Raw genomic sequence first — 19,054 nt, 5'->3', positions numbered from 1 at the left:
TAAAATAATTAATAAAAGGTATGTACTTATTTCCATTTGTTAATTGTTTTCTGGCTGGTTTGTAATTCCTTTGTTCCTTTCTTCTTTTGCTCTTTTCCTTTGTAACTTGATCATTTTCTGTAGTGGTATGCTTAGATTCTTTTCTCTACATTTTGTGTATCTACTATAGATTTGGGTTTTGTGGTTATCATAAGGCTTACATAAAACAACTTATATTTGTAACAAGTTGATAACTTAAGGTTGAATCCATTCTAAAGCTCTACCATTTACTCACATACCTATCACATTTTATGTTTTGGAGCGTTCACAGCTCACATCTTTTTTATCTTGTATATCCATTAACTAATTATTGAAATTGTATTTTACTACTTTTGTCTTTTAACCTTTAGACTAGCTTGGTAAGTGACTAACCCAACACTTTTACAACATTATTCTAAATTTTACTATATATTTACCTTTACCAGTGAGATTTTTTTTTTACCCCTATATGTTTTCCTGTTACGAACTAGTGCCCTTTTGTTCCAGCTTAAAGAAGTCCCTCTCACCTAGAAAATGTCCCTTTAAGACTAGCTTAATGATGATGAATTCCTTTAGCTTTTGCCTATGTGAAAAAGTCTTTATCTGTCCTTCGATTGTGAAAGATGACTTTTCCAGATGGAGTATTCTTCATTGGTAGAGTTTTTTTTCTTTAAGTTTGTTTATTTATTTATTTATTTATTTATTTATTTAGAGACAGTGCAAGTAGAGAAGAAGCACAGGGTAGGGGGAGAGAATCCCAAGCAGGCTCTGCACCATCAGCACAGAGCCCAATGTGGGGCTCAAACCCACAAACCATGAGATCATGACCCCAGCCAATGTCAGATGCTTAAGTGACTGAGACACCCAGGCACCCTTCTTGGTTGGCAGTTTTTAGTGCTCGGCACTTTGAATATATCATGCCACTCACCTCTGGCCTGCAAAGTTTCTGATGAAAAATCTGCTTGTAGTTTTATAGGTGTTCCCTTATACTTAACAATTTGTTCTTCTCTTACTGCTTTTAAGATTCTCTATTGTTAACTTTTGACACTTTAATTGTCATATGTCTTGTTGTGGATCTTTTTGGATTTGTCTTATTTTTAAGCTCTAGACTTCCTGGACCTGGATGTTTGTTTCTTTTTCCAGATTAGGAAACTTATCAGCCATTATTTCTTCAAATATATTTTCTGCCTCATTCTCTCTCTTTCTCTCTTCTCTTTCTGGGACCCCTTTATTGCAAATGTTGATCCACTTGATGTTGTCCCATAGGTCCCTTAAGCTGCCTTGGTTCTTTTTCACTCTTTTTTCTTTTTCCTGTTCCAATTGGCTGAGTTCCTTACCCTGTCTTTGATTTCTCTGATCCTTTCTTCCACATCCTCCAGTTTCTGTTGAGCTTCTGTAGTGCATTTTTCTGGAGGGTTATTGTATTCTGTAACTCTATGACTTCTGTTTGGTACTTTTAAAAACTCTGTCTCTTTGTTCTCACTTTCTTCTTCCACTTTTGCCCCAAGTTCAGTGAGCATCTTTTGACCATTATTTTGAACTCTTTATCAGATAAATCACGTTATCTCCATTTCATTAATGTATTTTTCTGAGGTTTTATCTTGTTCTTTCATTTAGAACATATTCCTATTTCTTTTTTCTTTTCATTTTAAAAGTTTGTTTGTTTGTTTGTTTGTTTGTTTGTTTATTTTGAGAGAAAGAGAATGAGCCAGAGAGGGGCAGAGAGAGAAAGGAGGGACAGCAGAGAGGTTGATGCAGGGCTCAAATTCATAAACCCTGAGATCATGACCTGAGCTGAAGTCAGATGCTTAACTGACAGAGCCACCCAGCACCCCTCCCCGAGTTTCTTAATTTTACTTCACTCTCTGTTGGTTTTTATGCATTAAATATAACAGCTGCCTCTCCTAGCCTTGAAGGAGTGACTTTGTGTGGGAGATGAACCTTATCATTTGACCCTGCCCTAGATCTTAGTTGTCTCTCAAACCTCTGTGATTATCAAAACAGCTACTTTATTTTTAGTGGCTTATAGTAGTTGAGGGTATGCCAAGACTGTCAGTATCCTAAAGGGAAGGATTTCAGTCAGCACATAGATTCATGTTATTGGAAGGCAGACCCTCAGGGAGCAGCTTTTAATGTATGCAAATATACCTTTTTCAGGGGAAGACTAGGAGATAGGCATTTCTATCTGCTTCCTTTGTGCTGAGCCCTGGGTGATAGGTGATAGCCAGTTAGAAGCTTTTTTTTTGGGGGGGGGGCTACTATCCCTTTGAACCCATGAACACAAGACCCACTACCCACAGAGCCAGGATGTCAAGGGACATATATTCTGGGTAGCAGACACAAAAGCCAGGACAGTGGACTTGTACACAAGTTCCTTTCTCAAAGACATGTCCAGCCCAGGGCTGGACAGAGAGAGGGCATAAAGATGGGACATGCTATCTATCTTCCTTTGTCTCTGGAAAGGATTGTATTCAGCCCCTAGATATATGTTTAATTAGAAGCCTGTCATCAGGCTACAGTCATAAAAGTAAGCAATTAGGATTTTCACAGATAGCAACAACTCAGAATGAGATAGAGGGAAAGCAAAAAGATGGTACCCACCAGCCTTCATCCCCAGAGGGCACCTCAATAGGTTCCTAGATATGTGCCAATTCAGAAGCCTGCCCTTTAGGCTGAAACTGTGATGCCTGTAAATGGGCCTCTTTCACAGAAAAACTGGGTATGTGTTTCAGTCTAATGTCTCTGTGCTGTGCCCTGGAGAAGGTCACTAGCCAAGAACTCTCTGCAGGACCCATGAGCATAAGCCCCACTGGCCATCAGGGCCAAGTGATCTAGAGGTGTCTTCTGGGCAGCAACTGAAAAGATCAGGGTGCCAGATGAAGGTACAAACTCCTTTTGGGGGGATAATGGTGATCTGGAGCAAGCCTGAGGAAGAGTGCGAAGACAGTGCTCATTGGTCTCTGTCTTTGGGAATTATTTCAGCAAGCCCCTGAGCCTGTGTTAAATTAGACATCTGCCCCTCAGGGCAGCCTCTTTCACAGAAAGTCTGGGTACTTTTTAGTCAGCTGCCTTTGTGCAGGGCTTTGGGGTATATGAATCTGTGCAGAAGAGCCCTTTAAGAACTGTTCCTCGGTTTGCGGTAGCCTTGTGAGCCTTATGGACCCAAGACCCATTGGCTTTCAAAGCAAGGTGTTTTGGCGGCTCATCTCTTAAGTGCAGGTCTTAAATGTCGGGATGTCTGGTGTGGAGTTCAGACCCTTTATTCCTCAGGGAGAATCTCAGGGTTTTGAGTTCCTTCCCGATTGTGAGTTGCTGTACCAGGGATGGGTTAATGCCAAGACTGTGTTTCAGCCTCTCCTACCCCTTGATGTGGATTTTTTTCCTATTTGACTGGTGCATAGGAGTCATTCAGATAGTTTTTGGTTTGTTTTCTGTGTTTATTTTTCCCCAGAGGAAATTATTCCCTAGGTAGCTGTAGATACAGGGCATACATGGAAAGGAATGAGTTCAATATCGTCCTCCCTGCCATCTTGAAATGGAAGCTCTGGTCCTCTTTTCATTCTTACCTTTGGATGTGCACTTTCCACTCTGACCCTTGGCTGGAGGCCCTCTTTTCAGTGCTGCAGTTTCACTTTTGTTTTCCATCTCCTCTTCACCATTCCCCCTTGCTATTACACTGATCTCTGCTCCTTTACCTTTATATTTCCTTCCCTCTTGTCCCTTTGGGTTTGGTTCCTTCTTCCAGCTCTATCTCAGGTAGAGTTCTTGTGTCATTTGCTGTATTTATTAGTCTGCTAAGGCTACTGTGACAAAGCACCACAGACCGGACTGCCTAAGCACAGAAATGTACGGTCTTGCAGTTCCAGAGGCTAGAAGTCCAAGATCGGAGTGTATGTGGTGTTGGTTCCTTCTATTGGCTGTGAGGATCTGTTCTGTGTTTCTCTCCTAGCTTCTGGTGGCTTTCTGGCAATCTTTGGAGTTCCTTGGCTAATACACACATCACCCTGATGTCTGACTTTGTGTTCATCTGCCATTCTCCCTGTGTGATTACATTGTTTTCCCTCTTGGTGCCTGTATTCAAATTTCCCCCTTTATATAGGAACACCACTCATATTAGGGGTCCACCCTACTCCTGTATTGCCTCACCTTAACTAACTACATCTGCAATGACCCTATTTTCAAATAAGGTTACCCTTGGAGGTTCTGGGGAATCAAGATTTCAACATTTGAATTTCACGGGCAGGGGCCCAATTCAACCTTTTATTGATGGTTAATTGTATGTGTCAACCTGGCTGGACCCTACTGCTCAGATACTTAGTCAAAAATCATTCTGAAGATTTCCTTTGAAGGCCATTTTTAGATGAAAAGAACATTTAAATTGGTAGGCTGAGTAAAGCAGATTACCTTCCATAATGTGGGTGAGTCTCATTCAATCAGTTAAAGGCATTCATAGCACAAAGACTGACCTGCCCTGTGCAAGAAGAAATTCTGCCAGCAGAGGGTCTGTGGAATAGATCTGCAATTCTTCTCTGAGCCTCCAGCCTGCCGGTCTGTCCCATCAGATTTTGGACCAGTCAGGCTTGCATAATCACACAGTCAATTTATTAAAATCTCTCTCTCTCTCTCTCTCTCTCTCTCTCTCTGTTAACTTTTGTTTCTTGATACGTCTATTTAAAGATGTAATTTCCCTCTATGCTTTGCTTTAGCTGTGTCCCACAATTTGGCATTCAATCTTACTATTTCTTCATTTTTTTAATGTTTTTTTTACTAATACGTTAGTTTGAAAACATGCAAGATTTTAAAACATGTTTTGGTAATTTATATTTGCATTGCCTTCTGGCTAGAGGGTATGTTCTGGATCATACTGAGCCCTTGGAATTCAGTCAGGTTTCCACCCGGCCCAGTATATTTTTATAAATGCGCCTTGCATGCTAAAATAGGCTCACTCAAGCTTATTAATTTTATTGCCCAGGGATTCTATATAGCCACTTATTTTTTAATCTGTTTAATTTATTGGTTTCGGAGAGAGTTTCAAAAATCTCCAATACACTTGTTTATTTCTCCCTGCAATTCTGTCAACTGTTGGTTTATATATTTTGAGGTTATATTGTTAGAGGCACATATTATGATGACTACATGATTGATTCTTCCATCAGTATTTAATGTCCATCATTGCTGTTTCTGATATTTTCCCCTCGGTTTCCATTTTATCTATTATGAAATCACTATCTTTGCTTTCCTTTTGTTCAAAATTATATGGAATTTCTATTATGATTTATTTTTAATCTTCCAGTGTTTTTAAGTTGTGTGTAAAAAATATATGGTCAGATTCTTTTGAGAGTTCTCTCTTTTACTTGATAAACTTAACCTAATTACAGTTATCATATGTCCATCTTATTCCAGAGTTTCCAGTTACTATAGTTTCTTCTTGTCTCATTTTATAGTTTATGTCCATTTTGAGTTAGTTTTTGTATGAGGTGTGAAACTTAGATTGGGTTTCATTTTTTGGCCTCTGATGCCCCACTGTGCCAGCTTCATGTGTTGAAATGGCTCTTCTTCCTCCATTTAATTGCTTTTGCAGCTTTGTACAAAAATCAGATGGCCGTATGTATGTTTAATTTATATCTAAGTACTTCCTTTTCTTTAGGGTGCTTGGAAGTAGTATTGTGATTCTACTTAAAAAATTTTTTTTAATGTTTATTTATTATCGAGACAGAGAGAAACAAAGCATGAGTGAAGGAGGAGCAGAAAGAGAGGGAGACACAGAATCCAAAGCAGGCTCCAGGCTCTGAGCTGTCAGTGCAGAGCCCGTCACGGGGCTTGAACCCACAAACCATGAGATCAGGACCTGAGCTGAAGTCAGACGCTTAACCTACTGAGCCACCCAGGTTCCCCTGTGTTTTTACTTTTGACTTTCACATATTCACTGTTATTATACAGGAATGCAATGGATTTATGTGTGCTACTTATTTATTTTTGTTCTCCTTCTTTGTTTTCTTTTGGACAGATCAAGTTTTCTTGCGTTGATTTAAAAGATGTATCTTTGTTCTTGTTTTGTTTGCCCTAAGGACCATTCCCAGAGATTTCAGATATGTGTTTTTATAAGTCTCACTAGCTTCAGTAGGGAGCAGGTCAGTAGATCTCCTTGTGTTGTCAGGCCAGAGCTTTCTCACCCATGCTAGGTAACCGGCTTTACTGGAAACTTGCCTGGGGTGAAGTCAGCCAGCTGCTGTCACTCCCAGTCCATTATGTCCGCTGCAAGTGTCAGAGATGCTGGCTCAGCGGACTAATCACGAGGTGGTTCCAGCCCTGGGCCTGGCTTCCTCCTATTCCCCAGTCATCCCATCTACCCCTTTGCCACGTCTGTCAGGAGATACAGCCACTTATTTTTTAATCTGTTTAATCTGCCTCTGTGGTAGCAGCAGAGAGAACTCCATGGGTCCTGGAGTCTCTCGGGTCTGTAATTAGTAGCTGTGGGTCTGCAAGCTGAATAGAATCACAAATCAGGGTCTCCTTCACTATCGACTCACTGTGCTGCCCTTTTCTTTTAAATTTTTAAAATGTTTTAAATAGTTTATTGTCAAGTTGGTTTCCATATAACACCCAGTACTCTTTCCCACAAGTGCCCTCCTCCATCTCCATCACCTGCTTCCTCTTTTCCCCTCCCCCTTCAGCCCTCAGTTTGTTTCAGTATTCTAGAGTCTCTCATGGTTTGCCTCCCTCCCCCTAACTCTTTTTCCCCCACCTCCCCTCCCCATGGTCCTCTGTTAAGTTTCTCCTGTTAGACCTATGAGTGCAAACATATGGTATCTGTCCTTCTCCGCCTGACTTATTTCACTTAGTATGACACCCTCGAGGACCATCCATGTTGCTAAGAATGGCCAAATTTCATTCTTTCTCATTGTCATGTAGTACTCCATTGTATATATATAAACCACATCTTCTTGATCTATTTATCAGTTGATGGACATTTAGGCTCTTTCCATGATTTGGCTATTGTTGACAGTGCCGCTATGAACATTGGACACTTTTTGAGGTGGCTGGTCTTCATCCTCATTGGTCCTGAGGCTTAGAACTGGTGCATATCCAAGCAGAAATGGTCCTTAAGGGCCATCTGGTCCAGTGGCTTTCCATCCTGGTTACACTTTTAAATAACTTGGGGAGTTTTAAAAATATCAATGTCTGGGTTCCCCACTATAAGTCAGTTAAACCAGAATCTCTGAGGGGGCAACCAGACCTAGATGTTTGTAAAAATTCCCCAGGAGGTTCAATTGAGAACCATTTAATGGTGTCACTTAATCCCTTTATTTTATCAACGCCCAGAGAAGAAAATAGCTTGGCCACAGCTGCACAGAGAGCTAGATTAATTGTATGACTTTAGGCTAATTGTCTCATCTTTGTCTCACTGCTATCCCTTTTTATCAAGTATATCCTCACTTATTTCTGTCTCATCCAGTTATGCCTGTAAGGCTGGGTCAAGACAGAGCCTCTTGCTTACTGCTATTTATGATTGTGTGAAAGTTTTCTTTGAGAGAGAGAGAATGGGAGGGGGGATATTAAGCAGGCTCCACACTTAGCACAGAGCCTGATATGGGGTTTGATCCCACGACCCTGGGATTATGACTTGAACTGAAATTTTAAAAAATCAGACACTCAACCAACTGAACCACCCAGCCATCCCTGTATGAAACTGTTCTTAAACACCTTCCCCAAATACACTGTGAGCTCCTTCTAGGCTGAACCAGCACCTTCCAGTCTCTGGCTGCTTCCTCCACTGGGCAGATAATGGCCTCTAGGCCCAGCAGGTGCTCACCACAGCCTTCCTGGGGGCTCAGGGGGTCTGGGAGGCAGACCTAGATCTGAATCCTGATTCCACCATGTAACCACTCCTGAACTTCCGCTTTCCCCTTGGCAACGTGAGTTTAAAACCTCTACCTTCATTGTTGGGGTTACTGTCGAGCTCTGCCTTCTAGATCTCTGTTTGCTGTACAGTCTCCTTCTCACAGTTCTATGGTCACATTCTTCATTTTTTTTTTTTATAAAGAGAGCCCGCATCAAATGTTATCAGCCTCGGACCCCACCCCATTTGGATCTGCTCTTCCCCACCCCAGAAGGCAGAGTAAGACTGTGTTCCTAAAGCGTGGGACGTGCAGTAGATATTCTGAAAATGTTACTTCCCTCCAGAAGAGCCCGGAAAAGGGACACAAAGAGAGACAGAACTGGAACTGGTGTGCTTATCACATGTCCCCTTTAATGTCTCAAATGTTACCATTCAGCAATCCAGCACCATTCCACGAGTGGCCTCTGGGCTCCTGATGCAAGCCTGAGGGACGCTACGGCACCCGGGCCTCCAGGGAGGCCTCCTCAGCTCTAACGTGGTTGTGGATCCAGTCAAGGTAGCGACTGACTTTCGTGTAAACGCCGTAATTGTGGAGGCGCCCGCAGCCCTCACCCCAGCTCACCAGGCCCACCAGGAACCAGGTGCCACGGAAGGACACAACCATAGGCCCTCCACTGTCACCCTCACAGGCATCCTGTGAGTCCCCAAGGGTGCCCGCACACAGCATGTTCTCGGAGATCATGTTGTGCATGGCATTGATGCAATCATTTTGAGGGACCACGGGGATCTTGATAAAGTTGAGGACAAAGGTGCGGTTTCTCTTGATCTCGCTGCGGTAGCCCCATCCCGTCACCACCGTCTCCTGGCCGGCCCGGGTGAGCTCGCGCTCTGCAAGGCCGCTGTCCGGGAGGCAGATGGGCACGATGGTCTGCGAGAGGATGGCAGGTTTGGCCAGGCGGAGCAGCGCGATGTCGTTGTCTGAGGTGCTCTTGCTGTAGTTGGGATGGATGAAGACATCCTTGATCTCCAGGTCCAGCTCCCACTTCTCCCAGCGCCGCAGGTCATACTCCCCTGTGGGGCAGGAGGGGCAATCAGGGTGCTTGGGGGCAGCACAAGGGTCACAGCTACAGTGGACGCCGTGCATCCTGAGCACTGTCACAAGTGCCACAGTCTGGCCTCACATCCCTGCCAGAGGGAACGGCTGCGGTGTCATTCTTAAATTTTTTTTTAATTTATTTTTCAGAGAGAGAGAGACAGCATGATCAGGGGAGGGTCAGAGAGAGAGAGGGAAACGCAGAATCCGAAGACAGGCTCCAGGCTCTGAGCTAGCTGTCAGCAGAGCCTGACATGGGGCTCGAACCTACAAACCGTGAGATCATGACCTGAGCTGAAGTTGGATGCTTAACTAACTGAGCCACCCAGGCATCCCTGTGGTGTCATTCTTAAAGGGGCGGAATGCTGGATGGACTTTAGGGCTCGTTCACAGATAGAGCAGTGGGCAGTGAGCAGTGAAGCCGGGGACACAGAGCGGAGCCACAGAGGGCGTGTGGAGCTAGTGCGTTGCAGAGACACCCCGTTCCTGCCAGCACTGCTGGCCTGAGAGTGAGGCAGCAACAAGCCACAGTGGGTGGGAGTGGGGGCAGGGGGGAACAGGGCAAGAGCAGCAAGACTCAGAGAGAACAACTAGCAGGACACGGGCTCTGCCAGGGAAGAAAAATCTGGATCATGCACCAGAGCAAGGCTGATGGCTTCTGGAGCGGTGCAGACAGGGCAGGGCGGGGTGGGGAGAGTTGGAGATTCTGAGCTCAGTGCCCCTGGAGGCCACTGGCCATTGGTTGTGTTGCAGATAATTGTAGGGAATGTGAATCAGGTCATTCTCAATACATCTTTTCCTTCCCTTTTGCATAAACAGTGGAGAGCCCCAGAGCGGGGCCCAGGCTAGGGCCCTGGGGGGCAGGCAGCTGCCTTGCTGTGGCAGATGCCAGGGTCTCCACTGCTCTCAGCTCCATCCTTATCAGTCTGTGTGAAGCATGACCTTGGGGCCTGGCCACGTAGATACCTTGTGGGTGTCTGGACCCGACAGCGCTGGATGTCCACACAGCCTGCTCCATTTGAGTGGGAGTTAAGAGGCGTGTGTGTGTGTGTGTGTGTGTGTGTGTGTGTGTGTGTGTGTGTGAGAGAGAGAGAGAGAGAGAGAGAGAGAGAGAGAGAGAGAGATACCCCTCACTTTGCAAACACTCACTTTGCAAATGCATGTGTGTAAGCACCCGGACACCAGATCTGAAGAGAATCCCCACCTGCCAAACACCAGGTGTCACTGTGTCTCAAATCCCACCACGGGAGTGGCTCTGTGGAGGGAGCACTGGGCCTCATCTCCCCAGACACCTTCCATGGAGTTCAAGCAGCCTCTTGTCCAGGCAGCCCAAGGATCAGGATCCCCACACGTGCCCAGGCTGTCTGGTGCCACCCCTCCTGGAGCCCTCCGGGGCCCCCTCCTGCCTGGCTCCTGCCCGTACCAAGCCTGACCATGAGCTTCTTAGAGTCCTCCATGCAGTGGGCCGCTGTCAGCACCCAGGAGGTGTAGATGAGCACTGCCCCACATGCCAGCTTCTTCTTGGAGTCCAGCAGGATCACCTGGAACAGGAGTGGGCTGTGGCGTCACCACACTGCCCCTGACACCTCTGCATCAGGGTCTGGGGCTCGCAGCACAGCCCCCCCACCCCCACCACCATGTGGTCCTGGAGTCTGAGGTGCCAGCTGCATAAGTGGGTCTTTCCTGATCCCTGGTCACTGGGGCATGGACCCACGGCCCTCTGCTGTCATTTTCTATCTCTGCCTGTTTTAGATTGGCCTGCTGTAGGGCATCTTCCTGCCTTTGCCCATGCCATTGCTGTGCTTATCCTCAGCAGCACCCAGAGAGTTCTGGTCACCCTTGGAGCTCAGGCTGGGACTGAAGTCCCCGGAGAAGCCTTTGAGGCCTGAAGGGGGATCCCCTGGGGTTCCACCAGCCCCTGTCCTGCTGGCCATCCCAGCTTTCGTCCCACTGAGCCACTGTGTTTAGGGGCCTGACCCTCCCAGGATCTTGGAGCTCCCCAAGACCTGCCAATCCTCTGCTTATTGATTTCTGCACCGTCTAGTGCCTGGGGCCATATAAGTGTTAGCACCTGCGATGAGGCTGGAGAGGCGTTCAGGGTCAGCTGTCCCTCCCCGCTCTCTCCCAAGCAAAATGCCTCTCCTGTTAGCCGGGTCTCTGCCTCAAATGCCACCAGCTGCGCATTATCTTCCCAGCTCTTTATTAAAACGACCAGTAGCCTTCCTGTACATCTGCCACATGCCCCTGGGCTGACCCACCGGCCCTGGCTGCTCCCCCATCAGGAACCTCCAGCTTTCCCTGCAATCGCTCCTCCATTAGCACACCCCCCACCCCAGTATTCCCCCTCCCCATCCGTTCTTTCTGAGCAGGAACTCCCAGTAGGGGCTCTGATTCCTCACCCACCTGCTGTTCCTCTCACCTGCCAGGGGCTCTCTCCCCATCCAGACAGCTTCCCGTCAACGAGCCTTGGGTCTATCTGGTTAGTTTCGTTTGTGCTGCGTTTCACCATCTTGCGCTTCTTCTCCATTCGCCTCCCTGGCCTCCCACAGGGGAACTTCACTGGAGGTAGGGGGAAGCTGATGAGCTTAGGGCTCCCTGAGACTGCTCCCCCCTCTTTGTCCACTTCCTGCCTCCAGGCTAGTTTGCCCTATTGTAGGGTTAAAGGGACACGTGATGCTTAGGTACCCAATTACAGTAACCCACAAATCCCCTCCATTTGAATCTGGCAAGAGTCAGACCAAGCAGCATCACTATCAGGCTGTTACATTTCTCAGAATTCAGTATACCAGGGCCGTCGGGAGTAATCTCTGAGATACATGAATCAAGTCTCACTCTGGGATGCCACCAAGCTCCTAACACAGGTAAGAAATTATGGGGAGGAAGTGATGGGCATTCCAGAGAGCCCCCAGAGTAGCTCTGAGTACAGTCTTGAGGTCCTCTGCCAGGGGAGAGAGCGCGTGATGGAGAACTGAGGGAGGGGAGGGCTGCCAGGCTTTGCTCACGATGGACCACGCCTGCCAGGCTGAGATATTTAGACTCCTAGGAGCAGTGGACCTCCATCAGCAGGGGCATTGCATTGTGGCAGAGAATGGAGACAGACAGCAGCAACAAAGTTCTAGAAGCTGGACATGGTCCTGGACGTGGCTACCTGAGAAAGCAAAAATCTCAACCAGCAATGGGAGATTCTAGGAGCGGACTGCTTTTATGGCAGAGCCCCCATCACCACCCTGAAGCCTCAGTGCTTCTGAACGACCCAGTACACGTAGGACTGCACACAGGAATGTTGAGTTTGGAAAGGAAACTGCTAAAGCCCTAGACCTCTCCCAACCCCCAGTGGCATGGTTCTCCTCTCCAAGCCCTGCAGAAGACCATGCTCTGCACAGGGTGAAGCAGAGACTGTGCACAGGCATAGGAAAGAGTGATGTGCAGAGTGACCAGAGGGACTCACACAGACATCTGCAGCCAGGGCAGAGGCCAGCTCCTCTTCCCCGCTCTACTCTAGGACCCTGGATTCATTTTTTTTAATGTTTTTTATTTATTTTTTGAGAGACAGCATGAGCAGGGGAGGGTCAGAGAGAGGGAGACACAGAATCCAAAGCAGGCTCCAGGCTTTAAGCTAACTGTCAGCACAGAGCCCAAACCCACAAACCATGAGATCACGACCTGAGCCAAAGCCAGAAGCCAGAAGCTTAACTGACTGAGCCACCCAGGTGCCCCTCCAGGGACCTGGATTCTTCCAGGCCAGGCTCTTCCCTGCTCTCCTCCAGGGGCCCGGGCTCTTCCCTGCTCTACTCTAGAGGAGCTGGACAGCAGGGATTCTGCCAGTGACCTGGACTTTCCGATGGCCTCACAGGAAAGCCCACAGGCCACCAGGTTCATCAGGCATTTCCTTGTAAGTTCCTGTGAATCTTTTTTTCAAAATAAAAAAGTTAGACATTAATTCTAAGTAAAAAGATTGGAATATACTGTTGTGGAAAGTTCCCTGAAAAAAGAAACCAAAGTCAAAGATATGGAAAATAGAAGCGTAATAGAGCTATAAGAGCAACCAAGAGCCAAAAGATCTGAATAACAGGAGGTCCAGAAAGAGAGAAAAGAGAAAGCAGCAGGAAGATGATCAAAGAAATAACTAAGGAAATATGTCCTGAGGCCACCCAGGGCACCGTTGGGCAAATGACACAAGACCCACGCTGAGCAGCAACCTGCTGGAATTCATTATAAGAGTTATAAGACTCTCACTTCCTTGTACACATGCGAAGTTGATAAGATGTGTAGGAAGGAAAATAGAAAAGAAGGGGACTCCTGTTTCCTGTCCCTCCTCAGAGAAGCCAGGGATAACAGAGGAAATGGGATGCCAGGCTGGACAAGGTGTCTTCAGAGAATAAAGCCAGCCGAGGTGGTGGAGGAGGATGCCAGAGGCCTGGCTCCCTACATCCGCTCACAGTTCGGGTGATGAGCAACCTATGGGTTCATGCTCCTCCCGACAGTTGTCCCCAAGGGGAGCAGGGACACCTGGAGCGAGGCAGGCAGATGAGGGAAAGAGCAGGCCGGAAAGTGACCCGAGGGCACTCCGTCCCCCGACTCTTGGGCCGACCTCACGACCGAGCACCCCGCGCAGGATCTGCGCGTCTCCTCCTCGGGTTTGGGGGCTCACCCTTGGGCTCGCACTGCAGGTGGTCGTCCCCCAGCCTGTAGTCCGGCGCGCAGCCGCAGCGGCGCCCGCCCTCTTCCTCCAGGCAGTAGTGCGCACATCCGCCATTGTCCCGCGAGCAGTTGGAGTAGCTCACCTCTGGGCGGGCAGGGAGGGGGCGCCGGGAGGGCACGCTGGCGCGGCGTGCCCGGACCACCCCTCCGCCGGGCCTCTCCCCGCCCACACGCCCAGACCCCCTCAGCGCTCGGCCCCCTCGCCCCTCGGCACCCCCTTCCCGCGCCCACATCCCCTCCACGCCCGGCGCCCCCACCCCTCGGGGGCCCCCTTCCCGCGCCCACACCCCGCCCCTCGGGGCCCCTTCCCACGCCCACATCCCTTGGCGGCCGGCGCCCTCACCGTGCTGGCAGAAGCGGCCCTCCCAGCCTGGGTTGCAGTCGCAGCGGAAGGCACTCATGCCGTCGATGCAATTGCCGTGCCCGCAACACGGGCTCTCGCACAGGTGCTCGGGCGGGGCGGCCGCGCACTGGTCTTCGTCTGCGACACGGCGAAGGGGTGTCACTGGTGCCGCCAGCCCGTCCCCGTCCCTACCGCGGCCCAAGGACCCGAGGGGGCGCGGGCATAGCGGCCTGGGATCTAGAGCGACTCACCGAGGTACTTGGCCCAGAAGGCCAGCTGTGGAGAGGAGAGAAGGGGCGGCAGGAGAGGCCGTCAGCCCTTGGGTGCAGGGGGAGCTGGCGGGGCACCACCTGGGTCTGGCCGGGGCGGGAGGGGGGGCACGGGACGGGAAGGGCTGGTGGACAAACAGGCGTTCACCCCTGCTTGTGCTGCCAGTCACCAGTACAGCTGCAGCCGGAGTGGAGCCACGCTCCTCCTTGCCCGCAGCCCCCTTGCCCATCTCCACACCACATCCCACACACCCTACCCTACCGGCTTAGCGTCTGGAAGCCAACTCTCTGAAAGGTCTGCTACCACCACAGCCTCTGGAGCAGAAGGGACCCAGATCCCCCACCAGGCTGCTCAGCCTCCTTCTGGATCCCCCATCACTCCTTTAGGCTTTTCTGGACCTTCCCTATGGGGTTCTTCCCTAAGCCAGCTTCTCAAAGCTGAGACCTTGTGGGTTAGACGCAGATGGCAGGTTTGGAAGGTCTGCTGGTCTAACCAAGTCCCCGCTGTGGCTGATGGCCTGGGGCCACCACACCTGAGACTCACTGCTGGATGCCTAACCCAGCAGACAGGCGACAGTGGTATGCTCTGCTGGGCCTGGGAGACCTCAGGGTGAGGCGGGAGAGCCATGGGAGGGAGGTGATCTGCCCTGGTGCTGGCTGCACAAAGTCCTTGGGGCATCTGCTGAGAGGCCCTAGAGAGGCAGTGGGGATCCAGGCAAGGGGGTGGCAGTGGAAGGGGCAGACCAGAGCTCCCCCCTCAGCCTGAGAAGTCCCTACAGATAGATGACTCAGAAGGGGCCTCAGGGTGGCAACCCAGCTCTTTGTCTACTTAGTAGTTCAAGTAGGCCCTTGGGGATGGGGGTTCTGGGTTTGTACCAGAGAGCCACCTCCCTGATCAATCCATCCTTCGACCTCAAGGCTGCCACAGGGCCCTGGGAGCAAGAGAGGACATGGACTCTTCCCCAGATCCCCTGAGCAATCAGGTTTAGCCCCTTGAGAATCTGAGCTGAGACACAGAGGGAGTGTATGTGGGCAGACATCAGAGAGTCTTGGGTCACCCGCCCCCCACTCCCCGTTCAGCAGGTGCCTGGCTGGAAGCAGACAAGGTGGCATTTTGATCACAGAGAGCAGGTGAGGCAGTAGTAGCCTGTGGTGGGCAGAGGGCGGGCTGAACTTCCCCCTGGGGGATTGTTGGGAATCCCCGTCTCAGGCTCCCCCCAACTCCCTATTCTTGGAGCTAATTGCAGAATTCTGTTCTTGCAGTGACATGTGTCCTGACCAAGATCACAGGGCCAGTGTCCTTTTCATTCCCCTCACACCTAGCAAGCTGGGGGAAGTGGAGAGGGCCTGAGCAGTGCCCCTCACCCCCGCTGTCCCCACCAACCCATGTCTTCTTCACCCTGCCCTGCAGCCTTACTGTGTCATCCACATTTTGGAAAATCTCCTGGGCCTCCTCTAGGTCACAGATCTCCTCCAGGCACTCCCGTTCCAGGCTGCCGCCCCGGAGCTCCTCCAGGAAGGTGTTGGCTCGCTTGCGGATCCGCAGCACCTGGTGGGCCTGCTCACTGCTGGAGAACACGAAGTCTGGTTTGGGAAGAGGGGAGCCCATGAAGGTTGAAAACTCCCTGGCTCCTCTGCCCTCCTCCTCTGCAGGAAGCAGATGGTCAGCCTTGGGAGTTAGGAGACTTGGCCACCCATGTGCTGAGCCAACCTGAGCTCCGAGTGACCTTGAGCCAGGGGCTTTGCCTTCCTACACCTGAGCTTATTTGTGCAAACATGCGGATGAGATACTGATGACAACAGCACAGTGCCTGACCCGGAAATGGGTGCCCAGTGCCCTGCGTCGCTGGGTGCTGCAGTCATTACCAAGACTGCAAGGTTCAGTTGGCTGCATTGTACTGAGTACCCCTCTGCAACCCTACCTTGACACTCCCTCCCTCCCCTGCTTTATCTCCAGAGTCATTTCCTGAGACTTCCCCTCAGGCAGGCACAGCTGGAGGGCAGGGACCTGTCTCTTGAGCTCTGAGAGGTGTCTGTCGGGGACAGGGGACAGCTGGGACAGAGGGACCAGGTCAGGGAAGTGAGGAAGGGAGGCTGGAGGGGCAGGTGCAAAGGCCAGGAAATGAAGGCCTCTGAGCTGAGTCTGGACAGAGGAGCCACGTGGACCCCAGGTGCGACTGGGGGTCCCCCCAGCAGAGAAGCAGCTCTAGAAGAGACAAATGCTGTCAGTACCAGGTGAGCAGAATGCCACTGGCCACTCATTCCCCCTCAGGCCTCAAAACACACCCTGGTGTGGAGGCCAAGGGAGGGTTGGGGCAGGGCAGTCACCACACAAGTTACTGCCTTGGAGGAGAGGCTGCCCTACGGCCAGCAGTGTGGGGTGGTGGCCAGGCCTGGCATTGGTGGTTGAGGGAGTGGGTGGGTGGAGGGGAGAGGCCCAGGGGACTCTGTGGCCCACTCCCAGGCCGGGGGAAGGAGCTATAGGACATGACCCCTCCCCAGGGCTAATTGTCATCACAGCCACCCCCGACCCAGCCTCGGTCAACCGGGGAGTGGGGGCAGCTGCTGAATTCCAACAGCCTGTGAAGATGGGAGGGTCCCAGGGAGGGAGGAGAGTGGCCTTACCAGGAGGAGCTGGTATGCTGTAAGTCCCCCAGATGGTCACCAACAGGAGGAGGCCCGCGAGCTGCCGCATTCTGGAGTTGCTGGCACCTGTCTGAGGAGGACTCCTGAGCTTCCAGCAGCCCCCCAACCCCCCTCCCCGCCTCTGCCTGCTGCCCTGGTCCCCGCATGGGCCAAGCTGGGGTGGGGGGGCCCTGTTCACTGGACAGATGGCCACTGGCACCTCGGCGTCCTTGCCTGTGTGGGGCTCAGGTCATAGCATTTGCCCAGAGTCTGAGAGATGAAGAGGAAAGGAGGGAAGGGCATGGAGTCCTGGGGAAGATCAAAGGTGACTCGGCACAAAAGGGCCACAGCAGCTGTGCCCAGAATGTTCATGCCCTTTCGTGTCTTGTTCTTTGGTGAGCTTAGGGGGAGGTGGCTTTGCTGATCTGATGGCCAGGCTAATGGGCAATTGGCTCATGGCTCAGAAGGCAGGCCACCAAGTCAGACCGCTTGGTGCAATCCCAGCTCCAGACAGCAATACCGGGCAGGTCACCTAACTGTTCCTTGCCTCAGTTTCCTCACTTGTAAAATGGCTAGAAAAGCTGTTATTTCTGTCTTATCGGGGTTGTTGTGAGAATTAAATATAACGCTCTTAAGTCAGGGTTTGTACAGCTATCACTATCTCAGTTACAGCTCACATCCCCTGGAGGGAGTAGTCATCACCCCATTTTATAGAGGGTTACATTGAGGCTTAGAGGAGGGACGTACCTTACTAAAAACTCACAGCCGGGACATGGCAGAGCTAGGACCTAAGCCCAGGCCCATGTGGCTCCAGGCCTAGAATCCTAACCCCTGCCCCAAACTACTGCTGCCCTACAAAGTCCCAGAAGGAGCCTGAGCCCTCCCCTGCCCCCAAGGGCCTGTGGGGGAGGGGGGTAGCCAGCCTGCCGAATCTGCAGCCTTCCGGCTTCATCTGACCTCACTTTCCATCTTCACTGACTCCCACTCCCCAGGTTTAGAGGTGGGGGTGAGGTGAGGAGGACAGCTCCTGGGCTCCTGGGCTCCGAGCTTCCCCTGACAATGTCCCTGGTCCCCGGAGGCCTCAGGGTCTGGAAGAAGGCCCCTTGGAACTGGGGCACCCAGGCCTGAGGAAAGCCAGCCAGCGCCCTGGCCAGCCGGGTGGCAGAGCCCTGATTTCCCATTAGCCCAAGCTATAGCCAGCCTCTTGAACCCAGCTGGGGGATTCAGCCTTTGCATCTGTCCAGCCCTCCTCCATCCCACCTGCAGACCTGCCTCGAAGGGGACTTACTGGGGTGGGTCGGGGAGAACTTGCAAGGTCTCCGTCCTGCCGCCATGATAGTCTGGATCTCGAGTTAATCCACAACTGCAAATATTTGCTTGGCTCTCAGTGCGGAGGCCACCCCCTCCACAGATAAACAAACAGGCTCCCAGCTCAGGTGGCCTGGTTTGCCCAAAGCCCACCTTTGTCCACCAATTGGTGCCAACCAGGGGGGCGGGTGCTGATGGACGGGCACTGTCTACAGATGTGGTTTCACTTTGGCCTCACAGTGGCTGCCTGAAGGAGGGACCTTGGCCTGATGGTGCAGATAGGGACATTTTTACCCAGATATAGTACAGTTCTCCCCCAGATCAGCGCAACTGGTAACGATTCCATATTTCACCAAATCTAGGATGCCACTGACTATAAGATGCAGCTGTTTTATGTGTCAGTATAAAAGAAAAGAAAACTCTGTCAATTACATAGTGATACACTCTCCCGATCTTAGTGATGAAAAGGTATGCCTCTCGGGATCCCGACCATGTGACTGCGGGGTGGGAGGGGGGGCACTCAGCTCCAGTCACTCCTATAGGTGCCCCCTATGGCCAATGGCACATGGCTACTCTTTTAATCTCTCCTTTGCAGGTGAGGACACTCAGAAATCTCTTATTAGTTGCCCAAATTCACCAAGCTGCTAGGTGGCAGGCCGGGCGTAGATTCCAGTCTTCCTGGCACCTGTTGGCCACTTTTGTAAACAAATGAGAAAAACAGACCGGGTTCCCGAAAGGCTTCTAGGATGCGGGGAAACAGCCTTGGCTCGGGCCCTTCAGTCTAGCAACAGGTGCTAGGCATCTTGTTTCCCTGTATGCACCATATGGGACATGCACCCACTTCTCCCACACCCAAC

The 19,054-nt window shown here is 50.8% G+C and overlaps 1 protein-coding gene and 1 long non-coding RNA gene across 4 annotated transcripts in view; one reads left to right on the top strand and one right to left on the bottom strand.

Annotated features, from left to right (window-relative positions):
* LOC115287934 overlaps window positions 1-8,666 on the top strand; it is a 16,264-nt gene extending 7,598 nt beyond the window's left edge. Inside the window, exon 3 of the long non-coding RNA XR_003906737.1 lies at window positions 8,063-8,666. This is a non-coding gene — a long non-coding RNA (uncharacterized LOC115287934). The remainder of the gene's footprint in view (window positions 1-8,062) is intronic.
* Window positions 8,245-18,233, bottom strand: PROC (protein C, inactivator of coagulation factors Va and VIIIa). 3 transcript variants are annotated; one of them, XM_029934768.1, is made up of 9 exons: window positions 18,178-18,233; window positions 16,890-16,976; window positions 15,682-15,848; window positions 14,247-14,271; window positions 13,996-14,133; window positions 13,603-13,737; window positions 11,371-11,510; window positions 10,375-10,492; window positions 8,245-8,929 (listed from the first exon to the last, which is right to left on the bottom strand). In XM_029934768.1, the coding sequence occupies exons 1-9, from the start codon at window positions 18,221-18,223 to the stop codon at window positions 8,352-8,354; spliced, it is 1,434 nt and encodes a 477-aa protein (XP_029790628.1). In that variant the 5' UTR covers window positions 18,224-18,233; the 3' UTR covers window positions 8,245-8,351. The 3 variants fall into 3 exon arrangements, with proteins under 3 accessions (XP_029790628.1, XP_029790627.1, XP_029790629.1); XM_029934767.1 differs by lacking the exon at window positions 18,178-18,233 and adding an exon at window positions 17,124-17,138 and having other exon boundaries at window positions 16,890-16,980; XM_029934769.1 differs by lacking the exon at window positions 18,178-18,233 and adding an exon at window positions 17,110-17,120 and having other exon boundaries at window positions 16,890-16,980.
* Between the last annotated feature and the right edge of the window lie 821 nt (window positions 18,234-19,054).

This window comes from Suricata suricatta, chromosome 3, assembly GCF_006229205.1.
Source record: "Suricata suricatta isolate VVHF042 chromosome 3, meerkat_22Aug2017_6uvM2_HiC, whole genome shotgun sequence".
In the NCBI taxonomy this organism is placed as follows: domain Eukaryota; kingdom Metazoa; phylum Chordata; class Mammalia; order Carnivora; family Herpestidae; genus Suricata; species Suricata suricatta.
This window is presented reverse-complemented; position numbering and strand designations above follow the sequence as displayed.